This window comes from Parasteatoda tepidariorum, chromosome 9 (genome assembly GCF_043381705.1).
Source record: "Parasteatoda tepidariorum isolate YZ-2023 chromosome 9, CAS_Ptep_4.0, whole genome shotgun sequence".
Taxonomy (NCBI): domain Eukaryota; kingdom Metazoa; phylum Arthropoda; class Arachnida; order Araneae; family Theridiidae; genus Parasteatoda; species Parasteatoda tepidariorum.
In genome coordinates this window covers 89709852-89730177 of record NC_092212.1, presented here as the reverse complement: position 1 = coordinate 89730177, position 20326 = coordinate 89709852, and the positions used below count along the sequence as shown (strand labels likewise).

At 30.2% G+C, this 20326-nt stretch overlaps 2 protein-coding genes and 1 long non-coding RNA gene across 3 annotated transcripts in view; 2 read left to right on the top strand and 1 right to left on the bottom strand.

Moving 5' to 3' along the window:
* LOC122272569 (uncharacterized) overlaps nucleotides 1-20326 on the top strand; it is a 568266-nt gene that overhangs the window by 372686 nt on the left and 175254 nt on the right. The gene's annotated exons all lie outside the window — the stretch shown is intronic.
* LOC107447300 (disintegrin and metalloproteinase domain-containing protein 11) overlaps nucleotides 1-20326 on the bottom strand; it is a 195358-nt gene that overhangs the window by 43816 nt on the left and 131216 nt on the right. The window contains exons 15-20 of the mRNA XM_071185601.1: nucleotides 9177-9228; nucleotides 5737-5845; nucleotides 4745-4816; nucleotides 4560-4655; nucleotides 2956-3024; nucleotides 210-324 (exon numbers count right to left, since the gene is read on the bottom strand). Coding sequence (XP_071041702.1) covers nucleotides 210-324; nucleotides 2956-3024; nucleotides 4560-4655; nucleotides 4745-4816; nucleotides 5737-5845; nucleotides 9177-9228 — 513 coding nt within the window. The remainder of the gene's footprint in view (nucleotides 1-209; nucleotides 325-2955; nucleotides 3025-4559; nucleotides 4656-4744; nucleotides 4817-5736; nucleotides 5846-9176; nucleotides 9229-20326) is intronic.
* The window catches only part of LOC122271535 (uncharacterized), a 162185-nt gene continuing 154640 nt past the window's right edge, over nucleotides 12782-20326 (top strand). Inside the window, exons 1-3 of the long non-coding RNA XR_011637769.1 lie at nucleotides 12782-13341; nucleotides 14371-17317; nucleotides 18209-18365. This is a non-coding gene — a long non-coding RNA (uncharacterized lncRNA). The remainder of the gene's footprint in view (nucleotides 13342-14370; nucleotides 17318-18208; nucleotides 18366-20326) is intronic.

Sequence of the window (20326 nt, the reverse complement as noted above, 5' to 3'; positions counted from 1 at the left end):
CCATAACAAATCATACCTCTGGGGGTACTTATCCAGGAGTTTCCTCGTCTTCTGGATTGGGTTCCAAATTGCAAGGTTACAGCGTTGAACATTAGTAGTCTTGAATCCAAAAATTGGATCGGCTGTGCAACGACGGTTACAAAATAAAATAAATAAAACCATACGCAGTCTGAAAAAAGAATAAAAAAGAAAAAGCGTGAAGGACTTACCAAAGCCCCAGAGATATTCACACTGAGTATCAGGGGCGGGACAGTCGCCGTGAAAGCAGAAGCCTTCTCCTTTATTGCAGGGGCTCGCATTTTTCTTATACAAATCAAGGGGACACTATGGTTACAAAAAAAAGTTAACTGATTTTTAAAATATCACAACACAATTTTTTTTTCTAGTAAGCTTATGTTTAAATATTTTTGGTATTTTAATGATGATAATTGTACTATTCATAGAGATTTATAATAAAAAAAGAAATTTATTTGGCTTTAAGAATAAAGAATTAAAAAAGAAATTTATTTGGCTTTATAACCAAAAATCTTAAGAGAATTCTTTATAGCAGCGAGAATTTTATAAATTTTGTTGTTACTCCTCTCCATGCTGAAGGAAAGCCAAAACACTCCGTCGCCTGAGAACATCGAATATCTTCTCCTGCTCAACCAATAGCTGGCTCCATGAGGTGCCGAAGCAATTAACAGGGTGCGTAGCCAGATTTTTCAACAAAAAATAAGCTCCTTTTAAGTACTTTTTAAGCACTCAAAAATATTTTCAACCATTTTTATAAAAAAAAAAAATCATGATTAGGATCTGTGCAGTAATAAAAATTTTTTTTTTTCTATCGTTTAAAGTTCTTAATTTATAAACATAAAATCAATGAAATTCGAAAACATTTTCAAAAACTTCGCATAATCATGTTAAATAACTAGTTTCTGATAACTATTGCTGAGAAAATCATGCATTTTTTCTAATTTATAACGACAATCGATATCGTAAAGAAACAATATTTTTTTAAAAGATAGAAAATTAAACCCTTTTTAAAAATAGCTACGCACCCTGATTAAGGAGGTGAGCAGGATTAGCGAAGTAAGGGAGCAAGGAAAAAAAACCTTTTCCCCATTCCGAAATTTTAAATTTTCATCTTCTGTATCAAATCATCCATAAACTTAAACTGCATTTATAAAGAACTGAATTTACCGAACTATATCTGAATTTGTCGAATTATAACCGAATTTATCGAATGATTACCGAATATACCGAATTATAACCGAGGTTCATAACTACAAATAAACTCCATGAGATATGATTAAATGAATGAACACAAAATTCGCAAAAGGAAATACCTCATTCCTTGACGTCCCATTTATGTAAACAAAGCTCTCATAATTAGTATTTTTTTCTTATATTTTCTGAAGTTCTCGAGAGATGGTCGCATTAATCATAAGTGGGAAATATCCTTCCCGTTGACAATTAATGAATTTAGAAGAAAGTATACTTCCTTTATGAAGAGTTACGCTAGTGAAGCACATTCACAAACATGGAGCTCAACTTTCATATATAGAAATAAAAAACTATCAAAATAGGGTCAAAATTCCCAAGATGTTTCGATCAAAAACAAACAATTTTCACATAAAATAGGCAAAATTTTCATTAAAGAATTTAATTTTGCGCCATTTGAGTAGAAAAGAATACTTTTAAAGACATCAAACTAGTTGAAGAGTTTTTAAAAATAGAGCGCTTATACGACTAATGAAGCTCTATACGAAATCTTAGAATGCAAAACAATGCCTTACGACAACAACTAAGCTATAAGAACGACGATTTTTCTAAGTTAAGCAATACGTTGAACATTGCTGAGCAATTGAAAGCTATTTATGGCTATGCAATTTCGCATTTCTTAAAAAAGAAGTCAGATAAGGCAGTCAAGATCATAAGAGTTAGGTTGAAAAATCTTTTATGTTTATTTTTAATGCCTTTTTTGACCATAATCACCCTCAGACCACGAAGGGCGCAATCAAAATTTTAGGACTAAATAGGCTTTCCGCTAAGCAAACCACAGCAAATCATGCTTCGCATAACTCCATTTTCTTAAATGTTTCACCATGTGTCACACTGTTTCACCATTTATATACCCTCGACAACTAATATTCTGAAAAAACATCATCATCATCATAGTTGGCCAGACAGCCCAATGTGGGCCAATGCCTTCCCCTACAGATTTCTCCATAACTACTTCCGATTTATCTTTGATCTCCAATTCTTTTCATTCATCATCATAGTTGGCCAGATAGCCCAATGTGGGTCAATGCCATCCTCTGCAGATTTCTCCACAACGACTTCCAATTTATCTTTGATCTCCAGTTCTCTTCATTCATCATCATAGTTGGCCAGACAGCTAAATGTGGGCCAATGTCTTCCTCTGAAGATTTCTACACAAAGACTTCCAATTTATCTTTGATCTCTAATTCTTTTCATTAATTGCAAGAAAATCAGACTCCAACGAGTCAGCCCGTCTCTACCATGGCTTTCCCCGTTTTCTTGTTCCAGTGGCTCCAAAAAACAGCATCTTTTTCATTGTATCGTCATTACTCATTCGAATCACGTGGGTCATCCTATTCATTCTATTAATTTTAATGTATTTAATAATATCGGGTTGTTTATAAATCTTGTACAGTTCAAAGTTAAATCTCCTTCCCCAGTTACTGCTTTCATAAAGGCTAATTTGGCATATTTGGTTGCAAAAAAGTGTTTATCATTATGAGTATTTTTGCACATAAAATACTGTACACTGCTCACAAACTACGGTGAAAAATGATGTTGAACACATTGTTTCTTAGTTTTTTTTTAAATAAACATTGGTGAAGTCGCCATGCACCTACTATAGTTATAACTCATAGATATATAAGACTTACTCTTCGGAACATTTGATATATCCTCCGTGACCATCTGTCCCACAGTTTCCATTCAGGCTTCCCTGCGTATTGAAACGNTATCACACTCGGTCAAGGCAGGACGACACAGATGTCCAGCAGGTCGCAACTGAAAAAAAAAAAGGTTTTGATGCTTTATGCAGGTTTTTTTTTGTAATTATCGCCTTTAATGTACATTTCGTTTTAGTTGAATCGACATTTTCAATGAAGAACAAAAAAAATTTTTTTTTAAAAAATCAATTCCCACTTGATGAATGAATTAATAGTTGAAAAACTGTATTAACATCAAGTGTCATTCATTACAAGTTTAAAAAAATTTATTTGAACTTGAATGATTGAATAAAAAGTATTTTATGAACGATTAAAAATTTAAACAAGATATAGTGTGTGAACTAACAGTAGGAATTAAAAAACAACAGCAGATATTCTATAAACGGGTTTGCACCCTTCTCTCCTCCTAACCAATACAGGGATCGAGGTGAGGAAGAAAAGTTTTTATTTATTGTTAGTTTGTTCTTTACACTAATGTTAAAAATTTACTATTCTACTAAAATTTAGATATTTATTTGAGAATGCATTTACGTCATCCATGTTAATCAAATCTGCCTACACATTTTGGTATCGAAAGAAAGAATAAAACGGCGGCATGCATGTAAGAATGTTCAACTCCTGATTGTCACTTCGCTTCTTATGCGCACGAGCTAGATCTTAATATGACAAAACGCTCTGCTAAACCTGAGTATGTTATTCATACTGTAAGTTGTTTTTCTGGTATAGCGAACCGCGCCGAGCAGTTTACGGCGATAGCCACGTATTCAGGAATTTTTCTCCTTTCTATATTTTTTGGTATTGCCTCCTCTTAAGAGTTACAGGTAATCTGAGCTGTGATCGAGAGCTTTCGCCTTCAAATGAGGTGAACCAGGTTCGAATCCCGGGGATGGTTGGTCGATACGAATTCCGCATTTGGCTTGCATCGATCACAGTGCTGACGTGAAATATCTTCAGTGGTAGACGGATGGGTTAGAGTCCCCTTGCCGTGAGGCTAACCGTGGAAGGTTGTCGTGGTCTTCCTCTCCATGTTCGGGTTAGTTCCATCAAAAAGTCCTCCCCGAAGGCAAATTTCTCACAATACTTGATCCAGGAATTTCCTTGTCTTCTGGACTGGGTTCAAAATTGCAAGGGTAAGTAGAACATTAGTTTTTGTAAACCAAAAAATTGGGTCGGTTGTTCAATAATGGTAATAAAGTAAAAATAAAATAAAATTCAAAATCAAGATTTCCTTCCCTCACATGTTGAAAAAAACCCCCAAATAAATAGAAATGTAGTTAAGAAGGATAATCATAGTTTCAAAAATAAATAAGCTCTGATAAACTGCGATAGTTCGTTTACGGTAAGAACAACCCCCGCCACAAAATCTCAGGCCTTCTGCTATAATGGAAGCAAGAATAGCACATTTCAGGGAGTTTAGCTTCTCTTCACTCTAGGTCTGACTCAGTAGACCGAAGAAAAAGATTCGCTTTCTTTAGCCGATCCAAAACCTGTCCTAAACAGTGACTCCACACCCCAACTTGAAACAGCTCTTTACCATAGTCACCACCAGACGAATGGATAGGGGAGTTCAAGCTTTAGACAAACTATACTTACTTTGCAATTTTCACAGCAAGGTCCAGCTGAGCATTCAGCTTCTACTCGCAGCTTGCACGTGATTGGATCACAACAGGGATCGCTCTGGAGGCACTCCTAAGAATAAATAAATCAATTTTATGAGTGACCAACGCCTACTAATCAATTTAAAGTGTTATGTATAGGCTAGAGAACATGATATTCACTTCTATGCTACCACAATCACACTGTTCTCCGTCTTCAATAACTCCATTACCACAAGTACGAAAATCTTCAAGCTGTAAACAAAATTATATCAATAACATGCTAATCATTGACAAATTGAAATTATTCTAACAACATGCTATTGAAAGAATAATTGAAATTTCAATAACTGCCTATTGAAAGAATAATTGAAATTATTTCAATAACTGCCTAGTGAAAGAATAATTTAAATTATTTCAATAACATGTAATTGAAAGAATAATTTAAATTATTTCAATAACATGTAATTGAAAGAATAATGGAAATTATTTCAATAATATGTGCTTTGGAGAGAATTGCTTGAAATATTTTAATAGCACGCTATTTAAAGAATAATTGAAGCTATTTTAATAACATTCTATGGAAAGATTAATTTCAATTATTTTATAAGACGCAATTGAAAGAATAATGAAAGAATAACTGAAGTTATTTCACTACCACTCTACGGTTCGAATTATTTCAATAACTGGCTATTGAAGGAATAATTGATATTTTTTCAATAACTTCCTATTGAAAGATTAATTGAAATTATTTCAATAGCATGTTTTACCGAGAGAATTATTTCAATTATTTTATTAAGACGCAATTGAAGGAATAACTGAAGTTATTTCACTACCACTCTAAGGTTCGAATTATTTCAATAACTGGCTATTGAAGGAATAATTGATATTTTTTTCAATAGCTTCCTATTGAAAGATTAATTGAAATTATTTCAATAGCATTTTTTACGGAGAGAATTATTTCAATTATTTTATTAAGACGCTTTTAAAAGAATAATTCAAATTATTTCAAAGAAATGTTATGGAGAGAATCATTTGAATTATTTCAAGATACTATTGAAATAAATAATTGGATTTTCTGCAGATGTTTTTTCACATATCTTAAGATATTTTGAAGATATTGTTTGTTCTTTAAAATATCTACTGATTTTCATCATCATCAACAATAAAATCACCTGATTGGGTTTGTTGAAAAGGCATATTCCATGTCCCACTCGGAGTGCCCTGATGTAATCTTGCAAACTGCATGACGAGAAATGATAGGGTTGGATTTTACTCTCACCTCTGAAACAAACAAGTAATATAAAGTCCTAACAAAGAAAAATTTGCTTGATTTTTATTAAATAATAACAATTTTTTCTCCAATAAAAAAACTAAAATTAATTTATTAAATTTATATAATGAATTCATATTAGAAAAAACTGTATCAAGTGTTCTGCTACAAGTTTAAAAAAAACGTATTTGAACTTGAGAGTGAATGCATAAAAAAAGTATTTTATTAATGATTAAAAATTTGAACAAGATATAGAGACAGTGTGAACTAATAAGTAGGAATTTAATTAAAGACATCACAGATTCAGTTCTTCAAAAGACGGATTTTCTGGCGATTAAAAAGAAATTCTCTGAATGCCTTTTTAGCGATAAAAAGAAAAAAACTATGATTCGTTTTCAATCCCTTATTTTTGCAAAACTGACACCCCTGTTTACACAGCAGTTAAAGAACCGCGATTGGTGTTAATGAAGAATCATAGTGCATGAGAAATTGAGGTGTCGAACGAAACGATATTAAGATATGAGCAATAAAATGAGAGTATCTGTGTTTACACTCTATTGTATAGAATGTCAGTTAAAGGACAATAAAATATTTTTCGGCGTTCCGCGTGCGGTATTTATTTTTAAAATTCAGTCTGTAAGTCAAAATTTTTATATCAAACCACAGAATTACTTTATGTAGAAAATTTTGCTGTTTAGTTATTAACTTGGCTTAAACCAGAAATATAGTCTTACAATTTATAGACGAAAACACGTGACAAGTTTTTAAATTATAAATTTAGCTTGGAGCCTATCTTTAAAACACCCATACTTTTCAAGATAAAGCTTATGACGACATCGGCCTTCATTGTTGAGGAGTCTATGTCACTATGTACACTAGGGTCTATGTTTCCCGCTTTTGAAAGTATTGGAGTTTTTTTCAATGAATGTAATCGGACACCTGCAATTGAAGTAGTGTTGGTATCTTGCACCTGATAGGGAGTTGAAACGTGGGTTTTTGTTTACATTAGCAACTGTTCTTTTCATTATGTTTCCAGAAGCCCTAGAAATATCAATTCTCTTGGGTGACTCATTTTATATTCTTTCACTATATATTTCTTACTTAGCACAAAGACAGGCAAGAAGCCATTTAGAACATAAACTAATTACGCATCGAAGTTGCCAGGTACACGTACACAAAAATATAACACGATAACAATAAAATATATAACAACTAATAAATCCAAGTTAAATGAAAGACGCAGACGAGAAAGAATTATATTTCAACAAAGTCCGTGTGTGATACGGAGTGTATTTAATTAACTTCACGTTAATTAACATTCTAACTTATGAGGAGAAACTTAGCTCAACTTTCATCATCATCATCAAAATTTATCTGAGCGCCAGAGGCCGTTAACGGCCCTTTTCCCATCCTCTTAGCTGAATTTTAACACGCCATTTTGCTTATCAGCTGGCACTGACATCATGGGTCACACGTGTAGGTATTGTGATATTCTTGGAATGCCGGTACCTAATTAAAAATAATAATTTAACATGAACATTTGCGTGTCACCGAAATGCATATCTCGTGCCATATAGCGGCATGCATGTCAATGACGGAATTGCATTTAAAAAAATTCAAGAACACTGCAAATATACAACGATATCTACAACATACTATATAACAGTTGATGGAGGATTATAAATGCAACATTGAACATAAAACTGTAGGTTCGGCATGTCTCGTCCAGCACAAAAAAACCGAGTGAGAAAAAGAATGAAATATAATAGTTCAACAGGGTACCTGTTATATGGGTGATTCTTAGGAAACTTGACAATTCGGACCACAAAATTTTCTTCAAATTTACAGTCATCAAAACAATCTAAATATTTCTTTGTATATTTATTTAGTTACATTTATTAATATTTTACAGACAGCCGTGTAGTTTATTGACATTTACCACATTTTGAATGCCAGGAAAATGACATATCAGCTTACAAGTTTGAAAAAACAGTCATTTTAAGCTATTAGTAAGTAACAAAACCTGAGCCTCTATGTTAGATGGAGTATGAAAAACTTAAATTAATTCTTTAATCTACTGTAGAAAGAATCAAGACATTTCTTGTTGCTGATATGTACAGAATAAAATTGTGTAAAATAATTAATCATTAAATAAATAAATAACTTTGATTACATTCAATCTTATTACAATCATACATAAACTTAGTATTAGGTTATAATTTGCTTTATCTCTTCACAGTATTAGCAGTTATAAAAAATTTCTGGTAACACTTCAATGTCCTGGCATTCATAAGCCAGGATAATGACAAATTCGCCATTTTATAGCATATAACTTTAATTTAATATTTTGGCCTAAGACGTTTATTTTCTGCAGAAAACAACAGGATTATTTGAAATAACTCAGATAAATCTATGTAGTTTATGTTATTAATGATTTCAAGAAGCCAGGAAAATGACAACACAAAAACCTACTCACCTTGAAAACTTTTTTGAAGTAGATTTTGAACCAGAAAGTTGGTTCTTTATTCATGAAATAAGACGTGTTCATATAGGAGGGTATCTAATCAATCTATTAACATAAGATATTGATTGCTGGCTCTATCTATTTTGGTTATAAACCACTAAATAAAAGTAGCCCGGAAAATAACAGATTTTCTTGTGACAAACAAATTATTGACAGAAAAAATTATTTTAAACGCAGTTTTTGTGAATAATACCCTCTGCGTATAATCTAGAAACCGGTTGAGATAAAACTAGATATTCAAAAATTTATAGGAAGTTTTGAAGCTAATTATTATTGGAAACATTGTTTGTGACTTTCCAGAAACATGGAATTTTGAAATTCAATTGAATTTTTTAAATATAGAAAACAGTCGATGCTAGTACAAGGTTATTTTAAAATGCTAACAACAATGCTATTTATTAAATTTTTTTAAAAAAAAGCTCTTTTAGTAGTTTACTATTAAATCTTAGCAAGTGACTGTAAATTGTTATATTTCGTGAGAATCACCCATACATATATATAGTTTGTTTTTACCAAAAATACATATGCAAAAAATTCATTTTTATTTAAAGATCATGTATTAACTTATGTTATGTTATTTCAATGTTTTAAATAATTTCAAGTTGCAAAATTATCTGTTGATTTTGTTTTTAAATTTTTTATGATGAATAATTATTATGATGAATATGATGATTTTTAAATTTTTTAATGAAAAGAAATAAATTCAATACACGTATCAGTAATTTTAGGTAGTAATTTCTGATTCGCATAGCTTATTAAACATCGACATATGATTTTCTAGAATATTAATTATAGAAATAAAATAATAATTGGCTTACAGTATATTTTGAGACATTATGCAACTCCACCAATCTTGACACTTACAATCCTCTGAAAGAAAAAAATTACAATATTCATTAACCGGTTCTTACTTTTCTTTTGTATATATGTCACTGTGAATGACTGAAATCAAGACAATGTCGACTTTCTCCAATGAACGTCAACAATCACATAGTCGCTTTGGTGAATGTCCAAAATATTTGTAATATCTGATTTGATATAAATTTTTTCGTTGATATTATTATACTTTTTCGAAATTTAAGTAACTGCTGAGGATAGATTAGGAGAAACACCAGTGTTCGGAGTTGAATGCATACTGGGCACTTGTCCTTCAAAAACCGTTAGTATATTGTATGCTGGGCAAATGTATACCGGGCAATGCCCCTTAACCAGTGCTCAATTTTGAAAAAGTTATCTTTAAAAATAGACCTTTTAAATTGCCTCTCTGGTGCAGCCATAATGCTGCATAAAATTGCTTTTTACATTTTAAAATTACAATATTACAACCAGAAAAATATAAAATCTATATCAAACCCCAGAATGTTGATTTAAGAAATACACGATTAAAATCAAAAAATGAAATCCGTCAGTTTAATGAATGAGAATATTACCTCAAGTATTCTAATATAAATATTTATTAAAAGTAATATTTTTTATCATTGTAGTATTTTCTGACAAAGAAATATACGAACATTAAAACGTATTTACTTCGTTGTTCAGCAAAAGCAAATAGAATCTTCAAAATCAATTGTCTATAGGTTTAATTTTCGATAGAAAATCATTGCTATAAAACTCACTTGTGCCTTTGTGCATCTTAAATAGGTTTTCGGTGGATTTTACTTTGCTAAAAGAATGCGAAATACTTGTACTGAGACTGTTAGCAAAATACTTAAATTATCCAAAAGTTTGGCAAAATATCTTTAAGCTTGTTGCAATCGAGTACTTTACTGTGAAACAGTTCAACGAGGACCGATTGGACACACCCTCTGTCCCTTCACGGGCTGATTAAAATTGTCACCCTCCCTCTCACTAACCACTGCAAGAAATGCAAGACTTCGGCGATCTTACAATCATTACCACTGTGGGAGGAATAAAACAATGCAGAGATGGACTCCCCCACCAGGACGCATCCCGGTGTGTCTAGTTAACTTGCGATCTCATACAACGCTACTTCCCTTTGAAGTAGTAGTAGTAGTTCACTTACGTCNGTATTAAAACGATAGTGTGTTCGAATAATGTTCAAATAGCCGAATTCAGATAGGAAATTTAAAAAAAAAACAACAACCTTAATTTGAAATTTTAATTTTTCAAAAAACATTCGAATGATTTTGTTCCCAATTGCGAATTTTGTCATCTAAAATTACTTCGTTCAAAATTATATTAAAACTTTTATGCTTCAATATTCATGAGGGTATGATGTATCAATTTTGAACGCATCACTAAACTCAATAGTGGGTACATGACGTTTTTAGATTCGACTGTATTTGTTTGGTAAGAATATTGAGTATTTGATACGATCAAAAATGACAAATAAAATAGTACTGCTATATTGCTCATAACAGAAGTGGCTTATAAGATATTTGTCAAATTTAAGAACAGATAGTACGTATCAGGACATCACAAAGACACCAGGGTGAACGATGGGACTTGAACCCGCTATCTCTACGCGACAGAGCCCGCTCGGTCACAGAGTTCAGTTGATGAAGAGGATGTATATACTTCTCTCTTTTATCCTCTGTATCTTGAGAGAGATGAGCTGAAATTATAGAATTATCGTGAAAGAAGTTGAATAAAGAAAATTCAGCAATAAAGGATAAAAAAGAAGTGATTTATTGCCTTGTTTTCAATGAGCAGTGCCGCAAGCAACACATAAAGTGTACCAGTTCCAACACCTTTGGAGAACATCAAATATTGTTAGGCACTCATTAGATAAAAAATACCATCAGAGATAAGTAGGTAAGTGGGTATTTTATTTACGCCACACGAGAGCTGCACAATGGGCTATTGGCGACAGTCTGGGAAACATCCCAGAAGATGATCAGAAGACATGCCATTGCAATTATAATCCTCTGTAGAGAGAATTGCATTCCCGCTTCGATGGGTCAACGGCCGACCTGCGAAGTCGAACACATTATGAGCTTAAGTCGAACAGCTTAGTGAGAATCAATACCGCAAGCCCTCGAACCTTACTCGGACTGCTACATGTGGTCACAAATCTGCACACTGACCGTAGCTTAGCTAGTGTTGCTTGACTTCGATGATCTGCTGAGAACCGTGTCTGAACGATCAGTCCATTGCGGGACCCATCACAGATTTAAAAAAATCCTTTGCGGTCATGGAGGCTGCAAAAGAGAAAAAAATGGTTTTTGTGACAAAAACAAACAGACGGAAGCGATCCCAAGCACCCGCCCTCTCATATAAAAAAGACAACACTCGCTCATTCTTCACCCAAACATTAAATACGCCACTGACTCACATTTGTGGGACACATCTCCTGTTGTTTGACAAATGTTTACAGATAAGTTTACTTTCATTTTTATGTTTCATTAATTTTTGCGTGAATTGATTTTTAAATAAAAAAAAGTTGTTCCACGAGTATCTACAGCTTCATAACTTTAAATAAATTTATTTAATTTCAAATGAAACAAGTTTCACTCAATTTCTTAAATCTCGTGAACTTGGATTTCGATATATTGATTTATGAATGCCCGAAATTTTGATTTTTATACTATTAAATTTTTGGTTAGATTATTTAGAACTAAGGCATAATGCTAGTTCCAAATGTCTCACTCTTGTCATTATTTTAACACCACGTTTTTAAAGTTTTAAACAACTAACTAAAGTAAATATCGTAATTTTCAGCTCAATAATTGTAAAACTGATTTAAGTATAGTTTTAGATGTGTATGAAATGTTTTGTTGTATGAAAAGATAAAATTACTTTATAATTAAGAAACTTAACTATTACGAAGTGTTTATGCGCATAGCATTTCAAAACATTTCTAAGAAATGATTATGCATACATTGATACAGAATGAACTGTTAATTTATATATAATATACAATTTGCTTAATTATGCTCTTGACAGCTGAAAGAATTTGAATCATAAGAAACAATACAAAGTGATTTTAGGCCATAGAAAATGAAACGTATTTAGACCATTATGTTATAAAAGCAACTTACTCGGATCAAAAAATCTGCTAGGCATCCTTAGTTTATGATTTGTTAAATGCTTCTTAAAGATACATAATCTTAAAGATACATAATTTGAAAAGTTCCTACGAAAATTTTTAAAAGATTTACAGAGGTGTTTAAGGAAAACTTTATTAAATTTTGTTCAATGGTAAAATAGATAAAATTACTCTCCAATGCTAGGTAATGGATCAGTTTGATCACCCTCTTGGTTGCTAGATTAAATCTTCAAACGAAAATTTCATCTAACTTGGTAGTTTTTTTTTTCGTATGTTGTAAAATAAATCTTGAATTAAAAAACAATCTGCTTTATAAAATATTCTGTTAGCAGATAAATTTGTTTTTCTGTCTTCCAACCAAAATAGTTTAGTGCGCTGGCTACAGGAAATCTACAACACACGGCATCCTCNAGATAGATAATTTGAAAAGCTCCTACGAAAGTTTTAAAAAGAATTTCTAAGGTGTTTAAGGAGAACTTTATTAAATTTTGTTCAATGGTAAAGTAGATAAAATTACTCTCCAATGCTAGGTAATGGCTCAGTTTGATCACCCTCTTGGTTGCTAGATTTAATCTTCAAACGAAAATTTCATTGAACTTGGTAGTTTTTTTTTCGTATGTTGTAAAATAAATCTTGAATTTAAAAACAATCTGCTTGATAAAATATTCTGTTAGCAGATAAATTTTTCTTCTGTCTTTCAACCAAAATAGTTTAGTTCGCTGGCTACAGTAAATCTGTACATTGCTTACAATAATATTTCAAACTGAAAATTTCATTTTAATGAAAAATATCATTTTGACTGCATTCATTCACTAATATAAGTTGTTCACGAACCAGTAATTATAGTTTATGTTTAATTGCAGCTTGACCATTGCTGAACGGAGAATTTAACGGTATGGAAAGAACTATCAACCTTTTCTTGATTAACAGACTCAAGCAGAAATGAATTCTGTCGTCAAGGACATCGCATCAAGGTGTGTATGTTATCTGTATTATATTCTGTGAAATATTTGTTTAGTAAAGTTCTTTAGGCGCAAACTCAATTTCAGGCTGTAAATTTCTAGTAAATTTCCTTATTACTCTGCAAATTGAATATTTACAGTATGTTTTTCATAAAATAAATCATTGAACCAAGGATTTTTAAAATTTTGTTTTTATGATTCTCACATTTCTTCTGATAGGCTTTTTATCTAATTTTTTATCTCAAAAATACTTTAGTGAAAGATTTTTGTATGTTTTAATTCTAAAATGTACATACTTGAAAGTATGTAATAAAACTGCGTAATGTTTCAATTCTTTTTAATAAATTACGCAGCTTGAGGGTTAAGACAAATCTTAAAATAAAATTATTTTTGATAGTTTTTAATAAATTTAAGACATTGATCTACATTTAAAAGTTAGTTAGATTTCTGTAAATAATAAAGAAAAGTCTTTTAAAATTTTTTAAAGAAAGTTAAATAAAATCTGGCAAAAGACAGAAGTTTTCACAACTGTTTTGTGCAAGCGAAACCTTAAGCTTTACCTTGTACTCGATCAATGTGTATATAAAACCGTGATTGTCAAATTCTGTTCCTGTTCAAGTTCGGTTTGACTATGTCTTCTGAATTTGGAGTTTCTGTTAGTAATTTTGAAGTCTTAAAGTATTATAATGCATACTATATATTAAGTCTTACGTCTCAAACTTGAATTGTTAAACTTTTCTTAATTGTAAATATCGGTTTTTCTAAGAAATCTCTTTGAAGAGTTCTAAATGATTATTAAACTTTAATTGCATTTCATGTCAGTTAGAAATTTTCTTAAAATGACTTAGAAAATTTTTTAAGTCTCATCAATTTTAGTGAAAAGTTGCTTAAGAAGCCATTTGTTTCATTTTTACGATTTATTTCGTAACTAGTCTGCGTCAGGTTTAAACTGTTATTCAGGTAAAATGTAAGTAATTTTTACATGAAATTTCTTTTTGTTTTAACACAAATCCTGAAATTGACAATTTGTTTACTTTTTAGAATTAGCCACTTCTATTGGAATCTTCACCTATGCTTTACTTCGTGAAACTGAGTCTCGGATGCAAAGAGAAAAATCTTCTACTAGAATCTGCACAAAATGGTTTACTACATGAAAATGAATAGCAGATGCAAAGAGTTGAATAAGGACTCTATACAGGTCAAGAACTCGTTATATTTTGTGGAATTGTTTTAGTTTGTACACTTCATATTAATTGCCTACACATTGTATTAGACTGATACAGATATTTAAGATCTTTAATGTTACTTTCCTTTTTTTTTTAAGTCTTTCCTTACTCGAATTTTTAACTCTAAGTAAGATGTTGAACGTTTTATGTAGTCATCTAGAAAATTGTAAGATTTTAACTCTTAGATATTTTACTGTCTATTTCAAGTTATCATTCAGATTAGTCTGATTGGAAACATTGGGCGATCACTTAGTTTTTGGAAATTCTTACCTAACTGTTAATTTTGCCCAACTTATCTAAATTTAGATTGACTCAATAATTAGAAGCAACTAGTATTCTTATTGTAAGAAAGTGTTTAAAATTCAACTCTTTCAAACTAAACACATTCGTTGTAACTCTTTATTCGCGTGTTTTTAAAGAGATTCAACTTTAAGATAAAAGGGAGAAATTCTTAAAACTAATTTCTAAATTTTTGCCTGGTTCCATTTTATAAACTTTTTGTATTACGTTTGTGCAAAACGTATACAAAATTCAGTACAGTTAAGAAATATTTGAAGTTGTGTAAGATATAAGAATTTAAAGTAGTTCTTTACTGATAAACAAAATTGAACGGAAAACAAATTTTCTTAATGTAGTGAATGTTATTTAATAACTAACGAAATTTAAGATTGTAATCTGACTTATCGTTTCAAACAATTTTCTAAGAATAAAATCTGGAATAAAACTGGTTAAAATCTCTCTTGAGAATTGTATTTAATAATTCGCAAGTATCTGATTTTGAGTATTTCAAACTAAGCTCTTAAAATCACATCGTTTGATACGAAATTTATGGAAAAAATCTCTAAACAGTTATATGGCATTGATAAAACATACAATTTGTTTACTTTCATGTTAAACTTGATTTTTAGTTATGAAAAATAAATGGACTTTGTTAATTTAGCTGTAAACCATTTTTTTAAGTCCCTCCTAGCGCAGAAGGGATGGAGACTATACGAATGGAGAAACCTAAAAACGATTTTTGCTTCAAACTTAATTAGATAATTAAACATTTTTAATAGTCTATATTTGCATTAAAATAAGTTAATAAAAGCAATTCTAATATAAGCACTTAACGGTTCTTCGTGTTTTGATTGAGCTTAAATCCAATGATTTTATAGTGTTGTGGTGTAATTGCAGTTGAAAGTAAAATTTAATAAAGCAAATTGCCAACAAAATGCGCACTTGGCTCAGGAATTTTAAACGTAATTTTAAACTAAAATAAATAAAAGAATTATTTTAGCAAGTAGCTAATTTTGTCAAGGTAATGCGCTATTGAGTCTAGTCAAAGTACTTAACGTAAATTGAAGATAAATTTTAAGTCTATGACAAATTTATGAGTTTTAATGATACTTATTCGCTGCTGGAGTAGCAAAATAATGACTAACTGTTCAGTTCAAACAGAATAATGACTAACTGTTCAGTAATCACGTAACACACCTTAACATTAACCATAACACTAATTCGCTGCTTCAGTGGTAGAATAAGTATAAGAGTAAACTCCTTTTTTGAATAAAAGTAAAATTATGATTGGGCTCAATAGAAACTGTATTGAAAAGTTAGTAAATTAACCGGGCAATTTTATTTAAAAACAATCTGAATGACGAAATTTTTGTAGGAATTTTGTTACAAAAGTCACAGTGAGTTCTTCAAAGTAAAAGCTAATTTACTAATGACTATGAAAAGGATATTTTAGTTGCAATAATCGCAAATTGAAAATAACTTACAAATTGCGTTTATTACATTTGAGAGTACTTATAACAAACTTCATTAAAACCGTAAGCCTAAATTCCATTTTAGACAAAATCAGATTGGCATTTAGTTCTAGCCCTACTTTAATGTTAAAAGCAAAACTAGTAGAAAATTAAGCTAATGAAATTTTATATGTAGAAGAATTATTTTTTTATATTTGAAAAATTACTTTAATATAGAAAGTAAATATAAAAAGCTGTTTTCAATGTCTTGTATTTCAATCTCTTGTATTTGCTTGAAACATTTTAAAACTTTAGTAATGCAAAAGTTGCTCAATTAACGTATCGTCTTGCGTTTGTAGTCCTGCACATCTCATAATACAAGCCTTCTAGCTATACAAAACTATTTGTAACTAAAGGAAAGACCCAGCGCATATGCAGAATATTTTTAATTCAAAAAATTAATTAAAATTCGATCATAAACATTAAAAGTCTATACAATTTCCAGTTTAACAAATTTTAACTAGAGTAGGCGAACCTTCTTATGAAATCAAAAGGCTTGAAGTAATTTCTGAAAATTTACATGATATTTTATTAGTTCAGGAAATTAAATTCTTACACAGGTTTTCTCTAAAGTAGTTTTAAAATGTTTACCTGAAGTGTTTTTTAGTTATAATAGGTCAGCAATGCTATTTTGTGAGAGGACAGACTCTTAAAGTGCATAATACAATAATTCATAGCTTGATTTACAAAATCAAGAGTTCAAGTTTTAAGGGAAATAATAAGGATTTAATCTTTTGCTTTAATACTTCTTTTAAACACTAATTTCGGCAGAGACAGTTTAGAGATTTTTAAATTTCAATCTTAAGCTATTGAGTCTTTTCTAATCTTTTTCAGAAGAGCTTTTTAACCTATCATTCGAAGCCAGACTATAGCTGAACGGAGAATCTCACAGGATGAAAGGGACTATCAACCGTTTCTTGATTAACAGACTCAACCAGGAAGGAATTCTGACTTTAAGGACATCGCATCAAGGTGTGTATGTTAGCTGTATATTCTGTGGAAGATTTGTTTAGTAAAGTTCTTGAGCGGCAAACTCTATTTCTGGCTGTGAATTTTTAAGCAAATTGAATATTTACAGCATTTTTTTTTGTCATAAAATAAATCATTGAACGAAAGAATTTCAAAGTTTTGATTTTATCATTCTTTTAATTTCGGGCAAGCTTTTATCTAATTTTTATATTTGAAAAAACTTGAATAAAAGATTTTCTATATTATAATTCAAAAATATATATACTTGAAATTTTGTAATAAAACTGCGTAGTTTTTTAATTACTTTGATAAATTAAACAACGACAGTGTTAAGACAAATCTTCAAATAAAATTACCTTTAATAGTTATTAAATTTAAGACACTAATCTAAATTTAAAAGTTGAAGTTAGATTTCAGTAAATAACAAAGAAAACTCTAAATTTTTTTTAAAGAAAGTTAAATAAAATCTGGCTGAAGACAGAATTATATATAAGTACCATTGTATATATACATAAAACCATGATACCCCAGATTCAAATACTATATATTAGTCTAGTTAGGTCTCAAACTTAAACTGTTAAACTTTTATTAACTGTAAATATTGGTTTTTCTAAGTAATACCTTGGAGAGTTCTGAGTAAATAGTAATTATTGTACTTTAATTGCATTTCGTGTGTTTAATTTTTTCTTTCTTACAATGACATAAATTTAAGTCTCATCAATTTTAATGACAGGTTGTTTAAGAAGCCTTAAGTTTTATTTTTAAGATTCATTTCGTAAAAGAGTAAACGTCAGGGTTAAACTGTTGTTCAGGTAACATTTAAGTAATTTTTAAAAGAAATTTCTATTTGTGTTTATCTCAAATTATGAAATTAACAATTTGTTTCCTTTTTAGAATTATCCACTTCTATTGGAATCTTCACCTATGCTTTACTTCGTGAAACTGAGCCTCTGATGCAAAGAGAAAAATCTTCTACTAGAATCTGCACAAAATGGTTTACTACATAAAAATGAGTACCAGATGTAACGAGTTGAAACAGGACTCTATACAGGTCAAGAACTCTTTTTAATTTTGTCGGATTGTTTAAGTTTGTTCAATTCACATTAATTGCCTACACATTGTACTAGACTGATACAGATATTTAAGATCTTTGTTACTTTCCTTTCTTTTAATGAATAGTCTTGAGAATTTTTTTAAAAACATTAGGATGTAATTAAAAACATTTACTTTAAATTTTGGCTGTAATATTCCTATATTATGAATGCCAAAGAGCAGATTTTTATGAATTTTAATTTTCTATTGATTCTTCAAACCTTCACGGCCAACTCTTTATTATATGTACAACATTCAAATAAATATTGGTTAAAGCAAATACTGTTAGATGCAAAAGTTATTTTAACAAAATTATCGGGCATGTAGATATAATCTCCAGATACGTCGATTTCCTCACCACCGAATATCAAAAATAGTGAAAAAATCTTTCCCTAGCCAAAATTTCAATTCTAATTAAGATGTGGGACGTTTTATGTAGTTATCAGGAAAATTGTAAGATTTTAATTCTTAGATATTTTACTGTCTATTTCAAGTTATCATTCAGGCTAGTATGATTAGAAACATCGGGCGATCACTTAGTCTTTGGAAATTCTTACCTAAGCGTTAATTTTGCCAAAGTTATCCAAATTTAGATTGACCCAATAATTCGAAGAAACTAGCATTTTTACTGTGAAAAAGTATTTTTTCAAAATTCAGTGCTTTCAAACTAAATGTATTGAATGCAACTCTTTATTGGCGTGTTTTAAAAAACCAATTCAAATTTAAGATAATAAGAATGCGATTCTAAAAGAATCCAATGAATAATTAAATATAAAGTTTCGAGCAATTTTATAAGTATTTTTGGTTGTAAGATTTTGGTATTTTTCTCGATGCACAAAACAGACTAAGAATACCTTTAATGTTCTACTTAATTCAGAAGTATCTGATTTTGTGTACATCAGAAACTGAACTTAAAACCTCATCGTTAGATACGAAATTTATAGAACTATAAAAGGGCATTGAAAAAAATAAAATTTGTTTACTTTCAAATTGAACTATATTTTTTGTCATTAAAAAGAAATGGATTTAACTATAATTTTTTCCAATTAAGTTAATTTCCCGCCTAGTAATGTAAAAACCTAAATACAGTTTTAAATTTAATTATAAAATGAAGCATTTTTAATAGTCTACATACTTACATTAAGATGAGTTAAAAAAATTCTAAAATAAATACTTCTAAGCAATTAGTCTTTGATTTAGCTTAAATCCAAGGATTTTATAGTATTGTGGTGTAATTGCAGTTTAAAGTGAAAATTAATAAGACAAATTACCAACAAAATTCGTTCTTGTCTCTGTTATTTTAAACCAAAATAAGAAATTTATTTTAGCAAGTAGCTAATTTTGTAGAGGTAATACGCTATTCAGTCCAGTCAAATTACTCATGGTAAATTAAAGATAAATTGCATTTTGTCTATGACAAATTTATAACTTTTAATGATGCTTATTCGCTGCTGAAGTAGCAAAATAATGACTAACTGTTCAATAATCACGTAACATATCTTAACATTAACCATAACACTAATTCGCTGCTTCAGTAGTAGAATAAGTATAAGAGTACAACAGTGAACTTTTGAGTAAAATTATAATTGGGATTGGACTGAATAGTATCTGCCTTAAAAATTGGTAATTTAACTGGAAATTTTATGTTTAGTAATTAAAAGTGTGATTTTTATTAAAGTTTTATAGAAATTTAGCTTCAAAGGTCACTTCAAAGTAAAAACTAATTTTCGAACGGCTGTAAAGAGGATCTTTTAGCCGCAATTCTCATAAACTTGAAATAACTTAATCTCAAATGTAATAAGCGCAGTTTTTATTTATAACAAACTTCATTCAAACCGTAAGTTTAAATCCATTTCACCGAGAAAACAAATACATGATGTCCTACATGATGTTCTTCTAGTTTTGTTTTTGACATTAAAG